General features: G+C 54.7%; 2 protein-coding genes across 2 annotated transcripts in view; both read left to right on the plus strand.

The window, feature by feature from the left end:
* Positions 1-17,631, plus strand: part of LOC429249 (IgGFc-binding protein-like) — a 45,916-nt gene that overhangs the window by 13,766 nt on the left and 14,519 nt on the right. The window contains exons 6-16 of the mRNA XM_040657169.2: positions 719-1,320; positions 2,421-2,973; positions 3,651-4,213; positions 4,977-5,544; positions 5,990-6,189; positions 6,743-6,884; positions 7,267-7,598; positions 8,080-8,653; positions 9,594-10,192; positions 11,845-12,409; positions 15,169-15,770. Of these exons, the coding sequence (XP_040513103.1) occupies positions 719-1,320; positions 2,421-2,973; positions 3,651-4,213; positions 4,977-5,544; positions 5,990-6,189; positions 6,743-6,884; positions 7,267-7,598; positions 8,080-8,653; positions 9,594-10,192; positions 11,845-12,409; positions 15,169-15,770 (5,300 nt within the window). The remainder of the gene's footprint in view (positions 1-718; positions 1,321-2,420; positions 2,974-3,650; positions 4,214-4,976; positions 5,545-5,989; positions 6,190-6,742; positions 6,885-7,266; positions 7,599-8,079; positions 8,654-9,593; positions 10,193-11,844; positions 12,410-15,168; positions 15,771-17,631) is intronic.
* On the plus strand, positions 12,384-15,161 carry LOC121108890. The gene is made up of 2 exons (XM_040657163.2): positions 12,384-13,367; positions 13,517-15,161. The coding sequence occupies exons 1-2, from the start codon at positions 12,474-12,476 to the stop codon at positions 13,703-13,705; spliced, it is 1,083 nt and encodes a 360-aa protein (XP_040513097.1). The 5' UTR covers positions 12,384-12,473; the 3' UTR covers positions 13,706-15,161.

Here is a 17,631-nt window from a genome sequence, read left to right on the forward strand (position 1 = left end):
AAGGCACATTGGAGAAGCAAGTCTAAAAGCATTGCGTAGGCTGCAGGAAGTCCGGGAATTCTGGAAGTCCATAGACACTACCGAAAGTCCACGGATACGACTGAAAATTCCACGCAGAAAGTGCAGGATGTCCGTGGGTAATACCAAAAGTTAATGGGAAAAATGCAGGATGTCCTTAGGAAATCCCAAGTATCCGTGGGGAAGATGGAGAATATCCATGGAAAATGCCAAACATCCATGCAAAAAGGGTTGGATGTCCATGGATTTTGTAAAATATCCAAGAAAAATTCGGGAACATCCATGGAGAATTCCACACGTCCCTGGTAAAAAGCGCAGGATGTCCATGGAAAAATCCCCCAAATCCTTGGGAAAGGTGCAGGGTGTCCATAGGATATTCCAAACATTCGTGGGGAAGATGCAGAATATCCATGGAAAATTCCAAACATCCACGCAAAAAGTGCAAGATATCCATGGATACCAACAAAAATCAACGTGGAAAGCGCAGATATCCGTAGAAAATTCCTACAGATCCATCAGAATAGTGCAGGATGCCCACAGGCGTTGCCAGATCCCCACGCGCCAAGCCCCCCAGCACCACCAAAATCCCACACAGATGCTCTCATCGCAGCATCACGCTTTCTTAACCCCTCCCTCCCCCCTCCCCAAAATATGAACCATGGCCCCATTACAGCCCCCGATATCCCATCGATTTCCACAGTTCCCTTCTGCCCGGTCAACAGCAACCACACGTCGTGCGGGACCGCCTGCCCCACAACCTGCAACGACGCAGCCGTCCCATCCGACTGCATCTCCTCGTCCTGCGTGGAGGGCTGCACGTGCACGGAGGGCTTCGTGTTGGATGCTGGGAAATGCATCCCCAAATCTGAGTGCGGATGCGTTTTTGGGGATCGCCTCTACGGCCTCGGGGAGGAATTTTGGGGCGACGATGGCTGCACCAAGCGTTGCGTCTGTGAGAAGGAGAGGCGGAAGGCAGTGTGTCACCAAGCCAGCTGCAGAGCCAAGGAGGAGTGTGGGGTGAAGGATGGCATCCGGGGGTGCTACCCGACGAGTTATGGGGTCTGCACGGCGGTGGGCAGCACGCACTACAGGAGCTTCGACGGCAAGTGGTTCGCCTTCCAGGGCACGTGCTTTTACCAGTTGGTTGGGCTGTGCAAGAGGAGCGCAGGGCTGGTGGACTTCCAGGTGTTGGTGCAGAATGGCCTCAAGGATGGTGGATCTCCGTCCTTCATCACCATCGTCAGGGTCAAAGTCTACGGGAACATCATCACCTTCAACCAGACGAACCCCAATAAAATCACCGTGAGTTCACCCCAATTTCTCCTTCCCCACCCCCAGTTTCTGTGTTCTCCACTTCCGTCTCCTCAACCCAACCTCGTTATCCCCGTGTTTCTTCTTCCGTTTTTCTCCCTCTGTTTGGGAATTGCAGAATATATGACCCAAAGAAACCATGACTTTTTCCTACCACCATGCGACTGAGATTCAGTCATCAGCTCCGCTTGCCCCCGCTTCGTCAAAGTGAAATGAATGGCCTAAAAGTAAAGATCTCCACCCAAAATCGCATGAGCCTTCAGCACAGCTCCTCTCAGAGCTGGGGTGCATCTTTTGGGGGCAGATGATTCAATTCGAGGAGCCCTCACCTATAGAGTTCGGATGCTTTAGGTCCAAAGTTCGGGTGGTTTTAGGTCCATTTTTTTGTTGTTGCTGTTGTTTTAGACCCAAATCTCGGATGCTTTAAGTCAAATTTTGCTTTTTAGGTCAAATTTTGGATGCTTCTGTCCCATTTTGGATGATTTATGTTCATATTTTGGGTGTTTTATGTCCTAACTTTGAATGCTTTGGTTCCAATTTTTGAGGTTTTAGGGCCAAATTCTGTACTTTACATCCAATTTTGGAGGTTTTAGGTCCAGTTTTGGATGATTTGTGTCCATATTTCTGATGTTTTAGGCCCAAATTTTGGACACGGGCCCATCATCTCAAAGCTGGTGGACAACCTTTTGGGGCAGATGATTCAATATGAAGAGCCTTCATCTCAAAGTGTTGGGATGGTTTGGGTCCAATTTGAGATGGTTTGGGTCCAATTTTGGACACCACCCATCATCCCAAAGCTGGTGGACAACTTTTCGGGGCAGATGATTCAATATGAAGAGCCGTCATCTAAAGTGTTGGGATGGTTTGGGTCCAATTTTGGACACCACCCATCATCCCAAAGCTGGTGGACGTCTCTTTGGGGCAGATGGTTCAGTCTGGAGAGCATCACCTAAATCACTTGGATGCTTTCGGTCGAGATTTGATCACTTTAGGTCCGAATTTCACGTTTCGCCCAGTTGACGGATGATCCGTTTTCCTTCTTCGATCCCAAACCTTTTCTCTTTTAACTTCTTTTGCACTTCTGCACTCAGGTCAACGACCGATCAGCCAACCTACCCTACTCCCACGACGGGAAGATCCTGATCTACAGAGGCGGACGGGACGTGGTGATAGAGACCGACTTTGGCCTCACCATCACCTACGATTGGAGCGGCGACGTCGGCGTGTCGGTGCCTTCCACTTACGAGGACACCCTCTGTGGGCTCTGTGGGAACTTCAATGGGGACACGGGGGATGACATGATGCTGAAGAACGGCCATGTGACGTCCAACCCCAAAACCTTCGGGCAGAGCTGGAAGGTGGCCGACCACCCGGGTTGCACAGAGCTGTCCACGAAGGAATGTCCCAGCTCAGTGAGCACCGTCGAGCAGGAGAAGCTTTGTGGGATCATCTCGAGGAAAGACGGACCCTTCAGAGGGTGTCACACTACGGTGGAACCCTCAAAATACGTCCAAAATTGCAAGAATGATTTGTGCCTTTATCCAGAGCACAAGGAGGTGTTGTGCCAACACATTGCGCACTATGTTGACCTCTGCCAAGCCGCTGGAGTGACCATCGAGGAGTGGAGGACGAATGATTTCTGCCGTAAGTTGGGTCCATTTGGGGATTTCTTTTGGTTTATTGAAGGTTGTGAGCCCCAGTCTTGGGATAGACCCATATGGGGTTGAACCAGAGGTGGGAATGGTCTCGCTCAATGCTTTATCCCACCCCAGGATCCCATTATTCCCATTTATGGCCCATGTGCAAGAGTGCTTCCCTTCCACTGAGTGACAAATCTCATCTGGTTGTGACGATGGAGGCTTAGTCCTGATAAACACCAAATAATTTGCATTGGTCCAATTAAGAACAGAAGATAATTGCCTGCTTAGGGGTCAGATCGCATCAAATGAACCCAAACTGTCTGGATCAGGGGAAACTGGAAGCTGATTGGGAATAGTGTTGGAGTGGTAGTGGTGATTGAGGGAATGTTCTCATTTGGCCCTGAGGATAATGGGGGGGGGGGGGGGGGAAGAGGAGATTTGGGGGCATTGGGGGGGAAATAAACTACGTTTTGGGAAAGATAATCTCCATTTTGGGGGGGAAATGTCTCCATTTTGGGGAAAAAAATTATCTCACATGGGTGGAAAACCTGCATTTGGAGGGAGGGCGCTCTCTCCAATGGGGAGGGGAAAAAGACCGGTCAACATTGAGTGCTCTTTCGGGGCACAGCTGCTCCCACTGCCAGCTCCCACCGTTGCTAACGATCTCATCACCCCTCACAGGGATTTCCTGCCCGGCCCACAGCCACTACGAGCTGTGTGCTCTGGATTGCAGCCGGACCTGCAGCAGCATCTTTGCCCCGCTGCGCTGCACCGAGCGGTGCCGGGAGGGCTGCGTGTGCGACGAGGGCTTCGTGTTCAGCGGCGATGAGTGCGTCCCCATGGCCCGCTGCGGTTGCCTCCATCATGGTTCCTACTACAAGGTGGAAGAGCACTTCCGCCCCACCAAGCTGGAGGAGTGCGAGTGCCACGCCGACGGCATGGTGGACTGCCACAAAATTCCTGCTCCTACCGAAAGCAGCTGCTCAACGGCCACCTCTGGGACCTGCGTGGTCACCGGTGACCGCAGCTATTTATCCTTCGACGGGACGGCGTTTGACATCCCGGGTGCCTGTGCCTACGTCCTCACTGAGAGCTGCAGCGGCGATGACGACACCGAACACTTCGTGGTGAAAATTAAGAAGAATTCCAGGCAGAAAACGAAGGTTTCTGGCATTGAAGTGCTGTCTGTAGAAGTCTACGGGCTCACCTTGACCATGGAGCGAGGGAAAATAGGGACGATCATGGTAAGGTGGCATCTGGTGGGGGCAAAACTGGGGACACGACGTCAGCTTTGTCATCGGGGAAGAGGGGACACATCCCCGTATGGCTCTGCTTCGTGTTCAGCCTTTTCCTGCTTGATGTCAAAGCCTATGGGGTCATAGGCTTTGGGATCACGCTGACTTTGGCAGGAAGCGGAATGGTCCCGCCAGGGCCAGACTGGGGATCCACCTCTTTTTGGGTGCAAATATGATCTAAAAATTGTGGGTTTAGTTGATGGAGCAAAGAGCTCACTCCTATCCCCAAGACAAAGCCATGTTCATTCCCATCTCCTCTCCAGCTGCAAACTGGGAGCCACCCATTCAACAAAGCATTTGCGTGGAAGGTGCCTCTCCCAACATTTTTTGCATATACCTCCAAGAAAAAATCCTTTTTGTCCCCCTTTCCCCTCCTACCTGCAAAATGGGAGCCTTCACTTGGTCAAAATCGTGGTTGGAGGGCATCTCCTTCAACATTTTTTGCATGTATCTCTAAGAGAAAGCCACATTCTCCCCCATGTCCTTCTCCAGTTGCAAACTGTGAGCCATTTCTCCATCGGAGTGTCTCTCCCAACATCTTCTGCATGTGCCTCCAAGAAAGTTCCATGTTAACCCTCATTTCTCCTTTCCACTTGCAAATTGGGAGCCCCCACTTCGTCAGGATCGTGGTTGGAAGGTGTCTCCTCCAACGTTTTCTGCTCCCACCTCCGTTTCCTGAGGCTCACCGTGGATTTCTCTCCCTCCGTCCCAGGTGGACTCCGTATTCCAGGGCCTCCCAGCCATCCTGCACCAGGGGCAGGTCCAGGTGCACCGACACGGGGAGGGCATTCACCTTCAGACCGCCTTTGGCCTCGTCGTACGCTACGACTTCTACCACTACGTCGCGGTCACGGCCCCTCCGGGCTACCAGGGCCGCCTGTGTGGGCTTTGTGGCAACAACAATGGCAAAAGTGAGGACGATTTCCTCTTCCCCGACGGCCGCCCGGCTCCCAATGCCATCGCTTTTGGTTCCGCATGGAAAATGCCCACCATGGCGTGCGAGGAGAGCTGTTCCGAAGACGACTGCCCCGTTTGCACGGAAGAAAAGAAGAAGGTCTTCCAAAAACCCAACTACTGCGGCATCCTCACGGACCCCCACGGCCCCTTCTCCTCCTGCTTCAACACCGTCAGCCCAACCCTGTATTTGGATGCCTGCATCCGAGACCTCTGCCTTACCAAGGCGAAAACCGACGTCCTGTGTCGGAGCATCCAGAGCTACATGTCCTCTTGCCAAGCTGCCGGTGTCACCATCGAGGCGTGGAGGAAACCGTCCTTCTGTTGTAAGCTGGGGGTGAAGGAAGTGGGGAACGTCTTCCCCGGGGGCGTCCCTTCGGTGTGAAGTCCATATTTCCCACAGGAGGATGAGGGTCGGGGCGTCCTCCGCGTGTGTGGGGTGACACAAAGGTTGGGATGGGAAAAGGAGAGGCGGTGGGTTTCCCTTTCTGCGTGGGGACAAATGGGAAAGGGCAGCGCAAACACCAGTGGGGTCAGCTTTCATTCCTCTCCGGGGACGAATGGGAACAGCCAACCCAACGGGGTGGATTTTCCTTCCACGTGGGGGTGGAGGGAAATCTGCACCAATGGATCAGATTTCTATTCTTCTTGGGGATGAACGGCAGAAGCCAACCCAAGTGCCAACCCAAGGGCAGATTTCCATCGGCCTCAGGGCGAAGTTCTGCACTGCCCATCATCGAGTCCTGAGACGCTCATCCTTTTTCTTTCCAGTCCCGAGATGCCCAGCAAACAGCACCTATTCCCTGTGCTCCAACCTCTGCACCAACAGCTGTGCGAAGCCCACGGGTACCTCCGGGTGCCCCCAGACCTGCGCTGAAGGCTGCAGCTGCAACGAAGGGTTCGCCTTTAACGGGGAGAGATGCGTCCCCAAGGAAGAATGCGGGTGCTTTGTGGATGGGATATATTACAGGGTATTCGCATCTCAGTTTCGGGGAGGGCTTTGGGTTTTGCTGGTTGCTTTCTTCCCACGTTCAGAGCTGCACCATGAGAGCAAGGACTTCTCTTCCCTTCGCCCCCCTTTGCTTTCCCTTCGCCCCCCTTTGCTTTCCCTTCGCCCCCCTTTGCTTTCCCTTCGCCCCCCTTTGCTTTCCCTTCGCCCCCCTTTGCTTTCCCTTCGCCCCCCTTTGCTTTCCCTTTGCCCCCCTTTGCTTTCCCTTCGCCCCCCTTTGCTTTCCCTTCACCCCCCTTTGCTTTCCCTTCACCCCCCTTTGCTTTCCCTTCACCCCCCTTTGCTTTCCCCTCTCCCCTTCCCCCCCTTTGCTTTCCCCTCTCCCCTTCCCCCCCCCTTTGCTTTCCCCTCTCCCCTTCCCCCCCCTTTGCTTTTCCTTCCAAAGAGGAAGGCTGGTTTGCTTAATAAGAGCTGAATTAAGGATCTGGCCCCTGCATTCCCTTTCCATACTTCCGTGAATTTATGCACAGCTTTGCACTTTTGGTCACAATACTTCACACCCTCTCACCCTGCAGCCCAACCAGTCGGTCCTGAAGGAGAACTGCCAGCAGCGTTGCACCTGCATCCCAGGCAAAGGGTTGGACTGCAGCAGCCACGAATGCACCGATGATGAAACCTGTGAAATCCGGGATGGGATCATGGGTTGCATCAACCAAAGTAAGGCGGAGGGTGGGAGGGGAAATAGTGGGGGGGGGAAGGGTGCTTTTAGGGGAGAGCGAATTGGGTGCTTGGTTTGGAGGTGGTGATCCAACAGCAAAGGGAGGTGGAGGCGGAAGGTCTCGGCACAGGAAATGTGGTGGGAGGACTTCAGCAAAGCCACTGCTTGGCTTCGGGTCAAGCTTTGTCTAATTTTAACCTCCTTGAAGAACGAGAGGGATCCTGGGGGAGGGTGTGCGCCTCATTTGGCCTTTTCTCCCCATGAAATTGGGGAAAAGATGGCCGGAAAATGGAACGGTTGAGCTCAGCGCTGGGCGACTGCGCTCCTCGGCAGCACATCCATCCCAACTCCGCCCCCCATGGGTGTTTCTTCTCCTTGCAGACCCCTGCAAAGCCCTCGGGTGCCGACCGAGGGAGAGGTGCAAGCTGGAGGACGGCCAAGCCAAGTGTGTCCCCTCCTTGGTGGCCTCGTGCTGGGCTTGGGGGGATCCCCACTACCGCACCTTCGACAAGCGTGATTTCGACTTTGAGGGCACCTGCACCTACACCATGGCTCGGTTCTGTGGGAACGACCCCACATTGGTGCCTTTCAAGGTGGAGGGCAAGAATCAGATCCGGAATGGGGTGAAATCCATCTCCTACGTCAGCTTGACCAACGTTGAGGTCTACGGGCATCGCATCTCCATCCATTGGAGGGAAGTGGGCAAAGTCAGGGTGAGTTGGGCCGAGTTTGGGTCTAAAGTGGCCAAGATTTGGGCCGAAATGGGCAGGGTTTGGGTCTAAACTGGTCTAGGTTTAGGCCAAAATGGGCAGGGTTGGGTCCAAAATGGGCAGGGTTGGGTCCAAAATGGGCAGGGTTGGGTCCAAAATGGGCAGGGTTTGGGCCTAAAGTGGTGAAAGATAGGGTCAAAATGGGCAGATTCTGGGTCTAAACTGATCAAGGACTGGGCCTAAAGTGGTCAAGGATTGGGCCAAAATGATCCGATTTTCACCTAAACTGGGCAGACTTCACGTCAAAATAGACAAGATTCGAGCTGAAACGGACCGAGTTTGGTCCAAAACAGGCCGAGTTTCTGCACGGATCTGCAGAAACAAATGCATGGCACAAGAGCAAAACGACCGCATGCAACTGCCGAGCAACTGCGAGCAAAGCAGCTGCAACTGATGCTCACCCGCTGCTCCCCCCCAACCCCAGGTGGACGGCGTGCTGACCCTCCTCCCAGCCGTCCTGCAGGACAGCAGGGTCCACCTCTACCAGAGCGGGATGACAGCGGTGCTTGAGACAGATTTTGGCCTCCGGGTGACGTACGATTGGAACTGGCACCTGATGCTCGAGCTCCCCAGCAGCTACTCGGAGCAGATCTGCGGCCTCTGCGGCAATTTCAACCTGGATCCGGCGGATGACATCCCCGTGCAAGGTGATGACGGCGCCTCTTCCATCATCTCCTGGGCCTCCACCTGGAGAGTCCCCGATGAGGACCCCTTCTGTTGGGATTTTTGCGATGGGGAGTGCCCCGTGTGCGAGGAGGAGAAGAGGGAGCTCTATTCGGGCAACCAACACTGCGGGCTCATCAAAAAGAGCTTCCAGGGCCCCTTCAAAGCTTGCCACGACGTGGTCAGCCCTCAAGATTTCTTCCGGAATTGCCTTTATGATGTTTGCATGAACGACGGAGCGAGGAAAATCCTCTGCAAGACGTTGGAGACGTACGCATCGACGTGCAGGAAGCACGGGGCAGTGGTGCACGACTGGAGGACGCCGTCGGGATGCTGTGAGCAATGGGGTTTCGCTGCTTTTGCTGCGGGGTTTTGCCAAACCGGGGGTGGTGGTTCTGATGCGGGGCGATGCATGCAAAGCTCTCGGTGGGAGGAATAGCTCTGGGCGTGTGCAAGATGCTCTGTGTGTTTGCATGGGGGGGTTGGGGGTTGCAGCTCAGGGGTGTTGCTTGCAAAATGCTCGGCGTGTTTGCGGGGGGGTTGTTATCCACGCGTGGGTTGTTGCATGCAAAGCATTCCGTGCGTGTTTGCACGGTGCATTTGCACGGTGTGAGATCAGTTCTCAGGATGCAAAGGGCTGCGTGGGTTTGCATGGCCCAGTAACCACCCTTAGGATGCTGCAAGCAAAGTGCTGCGTGCATTTGCAATCTCCCCGGGACAGATACTGCACCATGCAAACACGCCGAGCATTTTGCACCCAGCATCCATTCTGGGGGTGTTGCATGCAAAATAATGCAGTTGCATGGGGCAGTGCCTCAATGACAGATATTGCACCCAGCATTTTTGCACCCAGCATCCATTCTCGGGGGGTTGCATGCAAACTAATTTGCACAGTGCAATGCCTCAAGGACAGATATTGCACTGCGCTGCAACCTCAGCAAGCATTTTGCACCCAGCATCCCTCCCTAGGATGCTGCATGCAAGCATGCTCGATGCATTTGCACAGTGCAACGCCTTGCCAACAGATACTGCACCATGCAACCACAGCAAGCATTTTGCACCCTGCATCCAGCCCTAGGATGTTGCATGCCAGCATGCTCGATGCATTTGCGCAGTGCAACGCCTTGCCAACAGATACTGCACCATGCAACCGCACCGAGCGCTTTGCACATGAGACCCACACCACATTAAATCCCTCCGTGTGCAAACCCTTGGCAAGCCTACCTCATTTCTGCACCCTTTTGCAACCCGTCCCCCTTTCCTCTCCTCTTGCAGCGTTGCCCTGCCCCGAGCACAGCCACTACGAGCACTGCGGCAGCGCCTGCCCTGCGACCTGCACCAACCCCGACGCCCCCAAATCTTGCACCCAACCCTGCGTGGAAACCTGTGCTTGCGACCCGGGTTACGTCCTCAGCGGAGGGCAGTGTGTGCTGACCTCCAGCTGTGGTTGTACCCACAACGGTCTCTACCGGGCTCCAGGAGAGGAGTTCTGGGAGGATGAGATGTGCCGCTCGCGGTGCCGCTGCGACGCGGCGCTGGGGATGGTGGTTTGCAGCGAGGGCAGCTGCAAGGCGGGCGAGCAGTGCCGCGTGGTGAGGGGGGTGAGGCAGTGCGTGGCTGCGGGGCGGTCCATCTGCGTGGCCACCGGGGACCCCCACTACACCACCTTCGACGGGCGGCGCTACGACTTCATGGGGACGTGCGTCTACCAGTTTGCTGCCCTCTGCTCGGCCGACCCCACCCTCGTCCCCTTCAACGTCACCGTGGAGAACAACCACCGGGGCAGCCAAGTGGTGTCCTACACCAAGGAGATCACCTTGAAGGTCTACAATGTCACCCTCAGCCTCAGCCAGGCGGAGCCCAAGAAACTGAAGGTATTTGGGGGGGAAAGGAGGGGAGAAGGGGAGGGAGGAAAGGGAGGAGAGGGGTCGAAGGTTTCTTGAGGGGCGACCGGTTGGGTTGCGGCCTCGTTGTGTGGCGTCTGGGTGGGCTGGAAGGTCTTTGTGAGGCATCTGGATGGGCTGCAAGGTCTTTGCACCATGGATGGATGGGTTGCAACCTCATTGCGTGGCATCTGGATGGGCTGCAAGGCCTTTGTGAGGCATTCAGTTGGGTTGCAACCTCATTGCATGGCATCTGGGTGGGTCGCAAGGTCTTTGTGAGACATCTAGTTGGGTTTCAGACTCATTGCATGGCATCTCGGTGGGCCGCAAGGTCTTTGTGAGACATCTAGTTGGGTTTCAGACTCATTGCATGACATCTGGATGGGCTGCAACCTCTTTGCATGGCATCTGGATGGGCTGTAAGGTCTTTGCACCACGGATGGATGGGTTGCAACCTCATTGCATGACATCTGGATGGGCTGCAAGGCCTTTGTGAGGCATTCAGTTGGGTTGCAACCTCATTGCATGGCATCTGGGTGGGTCGCAAGATCTTTGTGAGACATCTAATTGAGTTTCAGACTCATTGCATGGCATCTGGGTGGGTCACGAGGTCTTTGTGAGACACCTACTTGCATCTAAAGCCCATTGCATGGCATCTGGGTGGGTCATGAGGTCTTTGTGAGACACCTACTTGGATCTAAAGCCCATTGCATGGCATCTGGGTGGGTGACGAGGTCTTTGCACCATGGATGGATGGGTCACGATGTCTTTGTGAGACACCTACATGTATCTAAAGCCCATTGCATGGCATCTGGGTGGGTCATGAGGTCTTTGTGAGACACCTACTTGGATCTAAAGCCCATTGCATGGCATCTGGGTGGGTCACGAGGTCTTTGTGAGACACCTACTTGGATCTAAAGCCCATTGCATGGCATCTGGGTGGGTCACGAGGTCTTTGTGAGACACCTACGTGGATCTAAAGCCCATTGCATGGCATCTGGGTGGGTCATGAGGTCTTTGCACCATGGATGGATGGGTCACGATGTCTTTGTGAGACACCTACTTGGATCTAAAGCCCATTGCATGGCATCTGGGTGGGTCACGATGTCTTTGTGAGACACCTACTTGCATCTAAAGCCCATTGCATGGCATCTGGGTGGGTCATGAGGTCTTTGTGAGACACCTACGTGGATCTAAAGCCCATTGCATGGTATCTGGGTGGGTCATGAGGTCTTTGCACCATGGATGGATGGGTCGCAAGGTCTTTGTGAGACACCTACTTGCATCTAAAGCCCATTGCACAACATCTGGGTGGGTTGCAAGGTCTTTGTGAGACACCTACTTGCATCTAAAGCCCATTGCATGGCATCTGGGTGGGTCATGAGGTCTTTGCACCATGGATGGATGGGTCACGATGTCTTTGTGAGACACCTACTTGGATCTGGAGCCCATTGCATGGCATCTGGGTGGGTCACGATGTCTTTGTGAGACACCTACTTGGATCTGGAGCCCATTGCATGGCATCTGGGTGGGTCATGAGGTCTTTGTGAGACATCTAGTTGGGTTTCAGACTCATTGCATGGCATCCGGGTGGGTCGCAACCTCACCGCACGCCCTCACGCCGCTCCTCCGCCTCCCCTCAGGTGAACGGCATCGTGGTGGATCTCCCCTTCCGCCACAGCCCCCAACTCTACGCCTACAGCAGCGGCGCCCACGGCTTCCTCCAAACCGACTTCGGCCTCATCGTCACCTTCGACTGGTACAGCTACGCCCGCGTCATCCTCCCCAGCACCTATGCCCGCTCCGTCTGCGGTCTGTGCGGCAACGCCGACGGCGACCCGGCCGACGACTTCGCTTTGCCCGGTGGCCGATTGGTCACCGACGAAAACGCCTTTGCAAACTCCTGGAAAGTGGCCGACGTCCCCGGTTGCAACGCCGAATGCAGCGGGGACTGCAGGGTTTGCACCGAAGCAGAGAAGCGCATCTACCGTGGCGACAAGCACTGCGGGCTGCTGGTGAAGCAGACGGGGCCCTTTGCAAACTGCCACAGCGTCATCGACCCCGCGCCGTACTTTGAGGATTGTCTCTTCGATGTCTGTCTCTATAAGGGCCACCAGGAGGTGGTGTGCAGATCTATCAGTAGATACGTCACCGACTGTCAGAGCCAGAGGGTCAACATCTCAGCCTGGCGCACCGCCGCCTTCTGCAGTGAGTTGGGGGCTGGGAGGCGTGGGGGGCTTTTGGGTTGGCTTGGAGGGGTTTGCATGCGTGCATGAGGTGTTTCCAGCTTGCACAGAAGGGTCTTGCTTTGCTTGGAGGGTTGGGGTTTGCATGCATGAAAGACCTGGGGTTTGCACGGAGGTTTTGGGGTTTGCTTGGAGGTTTGGGGGCTTGCATGCATGGAATGCTTTGGGATTGCTTGGAGGGGTTTGCACGCATGCATGAGGTGTTTCCAGCTTGCACAGAAGGGTTTTGCTTTGCTTGGAGGGTTGGGGTTTGCATGCATGAAAGACCTGGGGTTTGCTTGGAGGTTTGGGGGCTTGCTTGCATGGAAGGCTTTGGGTTTGCTTGGAGGGGTTTGCACGCGTGCATGAGGTGTTTCCAGCTTGCAGAGAAGGGTTTTGCTTTGCTTGGAGGGTTGGGGTTTGCATGCATGAAAGACCTGGGGTTTGCTTGGAGGTTTTGGGGTTTGCTTGGAGGTTTTGGGGCTTGCATGCATGGAGGGCTTTGGGTTTGCTTGGAGGGGTTTGCATGCACGCATGAGGCGTTTCCAGCTTGCACAGAGGGGTTTTGCTTTGCTTGGAGGGTTGGGGTTTGCATGCATGAAAGACCTGGGGATTGCTTGGAGGTTTTGGGGCTTGCTTGCATGGAGGGCTTTGGGTTTGCTTGGGGGGGTTTGCATGCGTGCATGAGGTGTTTCCAGCTTGCACAGAAGGGTTTTGCTTTGCTTGGAGGGTTGGGGTTTGCATGCATGAAAGACCTGGGGTTTGCTTGGAGGTTTTGGGGTTTGCTTGGAGGTTTGGGGGCTTGCTTGCATGGAATGCTTTGGGTTTGCTTGGAGGGGTTTGCACGCGTGCATGAGGTGTTTCCAGCTTGCACAGAAGGGTTTTGCTTTGCTTGGAGGGTTGGGGTTTGCATGCATGAAAGACCTGGGGTTTGCTTGGAGGTTTGGGGGCTTGCTTGCATGGAAGGCTTTGGGTTTGCTTGGAGGGGTTTGCACGCGTGCATGAGGTGTTTCCAGCTTGCACAGAAGGGTTTTGCTTTGCTTGGAGGGTTGGGGTTTGCATGCATGAAAGACCTGGGGTTTGCTTGGAGGGGTTTGCACGCATGCACGAGCTGTTTCCAGCTTGCACAGAAGGGTTTTGCTTTGCTTGGAGGGTTGGGGTTTGCATGCATGAAAGACCTGGGGTTTGCACGGAGGTTTTGGGGTTTGCTTGGAGGTTTTGGGGCTTGCATGCATGGAGGGCTTTGGGTTTGCTTGGAGGGGTTTGCATGCATGCATGAGGTGTTTCCAGCTTGCACAGAAGGGTTTTGCTTTGCTTGGAGGGTTGGGGTTTGCATGCATGAAAGACCTGGGGTTTGCACGGAGGTTTTGGGGTTTGCTTGGAGGTTTGGGGGCTTGCATGCATGGAAGGCTTTGGGTTTGCTTGGGGGGGTTTGCATGCATGCATGAGGTGTTTCCAGCTTGCACAGAAGGGTTTTGCTTTGCTTGGAGGGTTGGGGTTTGCATGCATGAAAGACCTGGGGTTTGCTTGGAGGTTTTGGGGTTTGCTTGGAGGTTTGGGGGCTTGCATGCATGGAATGCTTTGGGATTGCTTGGAGGGGTTTGCACGCATGCATGAGGTGTTTCCAGCTTGCACAGAAGGGTTTTGCTTTGCTTGGAGGGTTGGGGTTTGCATGCATGAAAGACCTGGGGTTTGCTTGGAGGTTTTGGGGCTTGCATGCATGGAGGGCTTTGGGTTTGCTTGGGGGGGTTTGCATGCGTGCATGAGGTGTTTCCAGCTTGCACAGAAGGGTTTTGCTTTGCTTGGAGGGTTGGGGTTTGCATGCATGAAAGACCTGGGGTTTGCTTGGAGGGGTTTGCATGCATGCATGAGCTGTTTCCAGCTTGCACAGAAGGGTTTTGCTTTGCTTGGAGGGTTGGGGTTTGCATGCATGAAAGACCTGGGGTTTGCTTGGAGGTTTGGGGGCTTGCATGCATGGAGGGCTTTGGGTTTGCTTGGGGGGGTTTGCATGCGTGCATGAGGTGTTTCCAGCTTGCAGAGAAGGGTTTTGCTTTGCTTGGAGGGTTGGGGTTTGCATGCATGAAAGACCTGGGGTTTGCTTGGAGGTTTTGGGGTTTGCTTGGAGGTTTTGGGGCTTGCATGCATGGAGGGCTTTGGGTTTGTTTGGAGGGGTTTGCATGCATGCATGAGGCGTTTCCAGCTTGCACAGAGGGGTTTTGCTTTGCTTGGAGGGTTGGGGTTTGCATGCATGAAAGACCTGAGGTTTGCTTGGCAGGGTTTGCATGCATGCATGCATGAGGTGTTTCCAGCTTGCACAGAAGCGTTCTGCTTTGCTTGGAGGGTTGGGGTTTGCATGCATGAAAGACCTGGGGTTTGCTTGGAGGGTCGAGGATTGCACGGAGGGATTTGGGTTTGCTTGGAGGGATTGGGGTTTGCATGCATGAAAGACCTGGGGTTTGCTTGGAGGTTTTGCGGCTGTTGCAGGAGCTGCAGGAAGCGCTTGCAATTGCACTGTGGCTTTGCTCTTGCAGGAGGTGTTTCCAAACTGCATTGCGGCTTTGCAACCGCGGGAAGCTTTTGCAATTGCACCGTGGTTTTGCACAGGCGGGAAGGTTCTGCACCCTGCAGGCACTAAACCTTCCTGCTTTGCACCCTGCAGTCGCTGCGTGCACGCACAGATCCCCATGCAGCTTCACAAAACCACCTTTGCAACCCTCTCCCCCCCACCCCCTCCTTTTGCAGGCCCCGTGTGCTCCCCGAATCAGCACTACGAGCTCTGCGGCCTCTCCTGCTCCCCCAGCTGCTCCAACCAGGAGGAAGATGACGGCTGCAACCCTTCCTCCCCGTGCACCGAAGGCTGTTTTTGCAACCCCGGCTTCTTGCAAAGCGGCGACAGCTGCGTCCCGGCGCCTCAGTGCGGCTGCTTGCACGACGGCCGCTATTTGCAACGGGGTGAGGAGTTCTACCCCTGCGAGCGTTGCAGCGAGCGCTGCGTTTGCAAAGGGAACGGCGAGGTGCAATGCGAGCCAACGAGCTGCGGCGCAGACGAAGCGTGCATGGTGCAGGACGGGGTGAGGGGATGCTACCCCGATGGCTGCGGGCGCTGCGAGGAGTTGGGAGCTGCAACGTTCCGGACGTTCGATGGAGTGCTGTTGCATTTTGCCGGGACGTGCACTTATACGTTGGCTGCGGCTGAAGAGGGGGAGGAAGAGGGGGAGTTGGAGCCGTTCCTGGTGAGGGTGCAGAAGGAGATGAGAGGAGCAGAGCCCCTCGTGAGGCAGCTGCTGGTCACGGTGCACGGCGTCACCGTCAGCTTGCGGCGGGGAGTGCACGGGGAGGTGAAGGTGAGCGCGGGGTGCAGCGGGGGCTCCGGTTTGGGAAGCTGGTTTTGGGGCGCACGCTCGTTTCGGGATGCAAAGCGAAGCGTGCAGACGCCGTTTCTCGCTGCAGAGGCGCGCGTGCAGCTGCTGCTCCGCATGCAAAGCAATGCTGGGGAGCAGAGCAGAGCGTGTAACCCCAGTTTCAGACTGCAAAGCCATGCGTGCGACCCTCGCTCTGCATTCAAAACCATCCTGGGGTGCGAAGCAATGCATGCAACCCCAGTTTTGGATTGCAAAGCGATGCATGCAACCCGTTTTGGATTGCAAAGCGATGCATGCAACCCGTTTTGGATTGCAAAGCAATGCATGCAACCCCAATTCTGCGTGCAAATCAATTCTGCATGCAAAGCCGTGTTAGGGTGCAAAGCAATTCTGCATGCAAAGCCGTGCTAGGGTGCAAAGCAGAGCATGCAGGCATCAATTTGGGGGCACAGACATCACTTGGGGTGCAAAGCAGAGCATACAGGCATCAATTTGGGGGCACAGGCATCACTTGGGGTGCAAATTCGATCATATAAGCCCCATTTTGGGGTTCAAACCCACTTCGGGATGCAAAGCAAAGCACGCAGGTGCCATTTCTTGCGGCAAAGCTGCATGTGCCAACCCCAGTTCTGCATGCAAAACCATCTTGTGGAGCAAAGCAACGCATACAACCCCAATTTTGGATTGCAAAGCAATTCATCCAACCCCCATTCTGCACGCGACCTCAACTTTGGATTGCAAAACAGTGCATGCAACCCCAGTTTGGGATTGCAAAGCAAGCCGTGCGACCCCCATTCTGCATGCAACCTCAACTTTGGATTGCAAAACAATGCATGCAACCCCCCATTCTGCACGCTGAACCATTCTGGGGTGCAAAGCAATGCACACAACCCCAATTTTGGATTGCTAAACCATCCTGGGGTGCAAAGCAGTGCACGCAACCCCAATTTTGGACTGCAAAGCAATGCATGCGACCCCCATTCTGCATGCAGAACGATCCTGGGGTGCAAATCAGAGCACGCAAGCCCCATTTTGGGTTGCAAACTCATTTCAGGATCGCAAAGCAAAGCACGCAGACGCCGTTTCTTGCTGCAAAGCTACAGGTGCAACCCCCGTTCTGCGTGCAAAACCATCTTGTGGAGCAAAGCAACGCATACAACCCCAATTTTGGATTGCAAAGCAATTCATCCAACCCCCATTCTGCACGCGACCTCAACTTTGGATTGCAAAACAGTGCATGCAACCCCCCATTCTGCACGCTGAACCATTCTGGGGTGCAAAGCAATGCACGCAACCCCATTTTTGGATTGCAAAACCATCCTGGCGTGCAAAGCAGTGCACGCAACCCCAATTTTGGACTGCAAAGCAATGCGTGCAGCCCCCATTCTGCACGCAGAACGACCCTGGGGTGCAAATCAGAGCACGCAAGCCCCATTTTGGGTTGCAAACTCATTTCAGGATCGCAAAGCAAAGCACGCAGACGCCGTTTCTTGCTGCAAAGCTACACGTGCGACCCCCGTTCTGCGTGCAAAACCATCTTGTGGAGCAAAGCAACGCATACAACCCCAATTTTGGATTGCAAAGCAATTCATCCAACCCCCATTCTGCACGCGACCTCAACTTTGGATTGCAAAACAGTACATGCAACCCCAGTTTTGGATTGCAAAGCAAGCCGTGCGACCCCCATTCTGCATGCGACCTCAACTTTGGATTGCAAAACAATGCATGCAACCCCAATTCTGCACGCTAAACCATCCTGGGGTGCAAAGCAATGCACGCAACCCCTTTTTTGGATTGCAAAACCATCCTGGCGTGCAAAGCAGTGCACGCAACCCCAATTTTG

Source organism: Gallus gallus, unplaced genomic scaffold (genome assembly GCF_016699485.2).
Source record: "Gallus gallus isolate bGalGal1 unplaced genomic scaffold, bGalGal1.mat.broiler.GRCg7b scaffold_47, whole genome shotgun sequence".
In the NCBI taxonomy this organism is placed as follows: Eukaryota; Metazoa; Chordata; class Aves; order Galliformes; family Phasianidae; genus Gallus; species Gallus gallus.

Coding starts and splice junctions, on each gene's coding strand:
- LOC121108890 (XM_040657163.2), top strand. CDS start 12,474: ATGAGGTGTTTCCAGCTTGCACAGAAGGGTCTTGCTTTGCTTGGAGGG. Junction 13,368..13,516: donor GACCTGGGGTTTGCTTGGAG/GTTTGGGGGCTT, acceptor GTTTGCTTGGAG/GGGTTTGCACGCATGCACGA.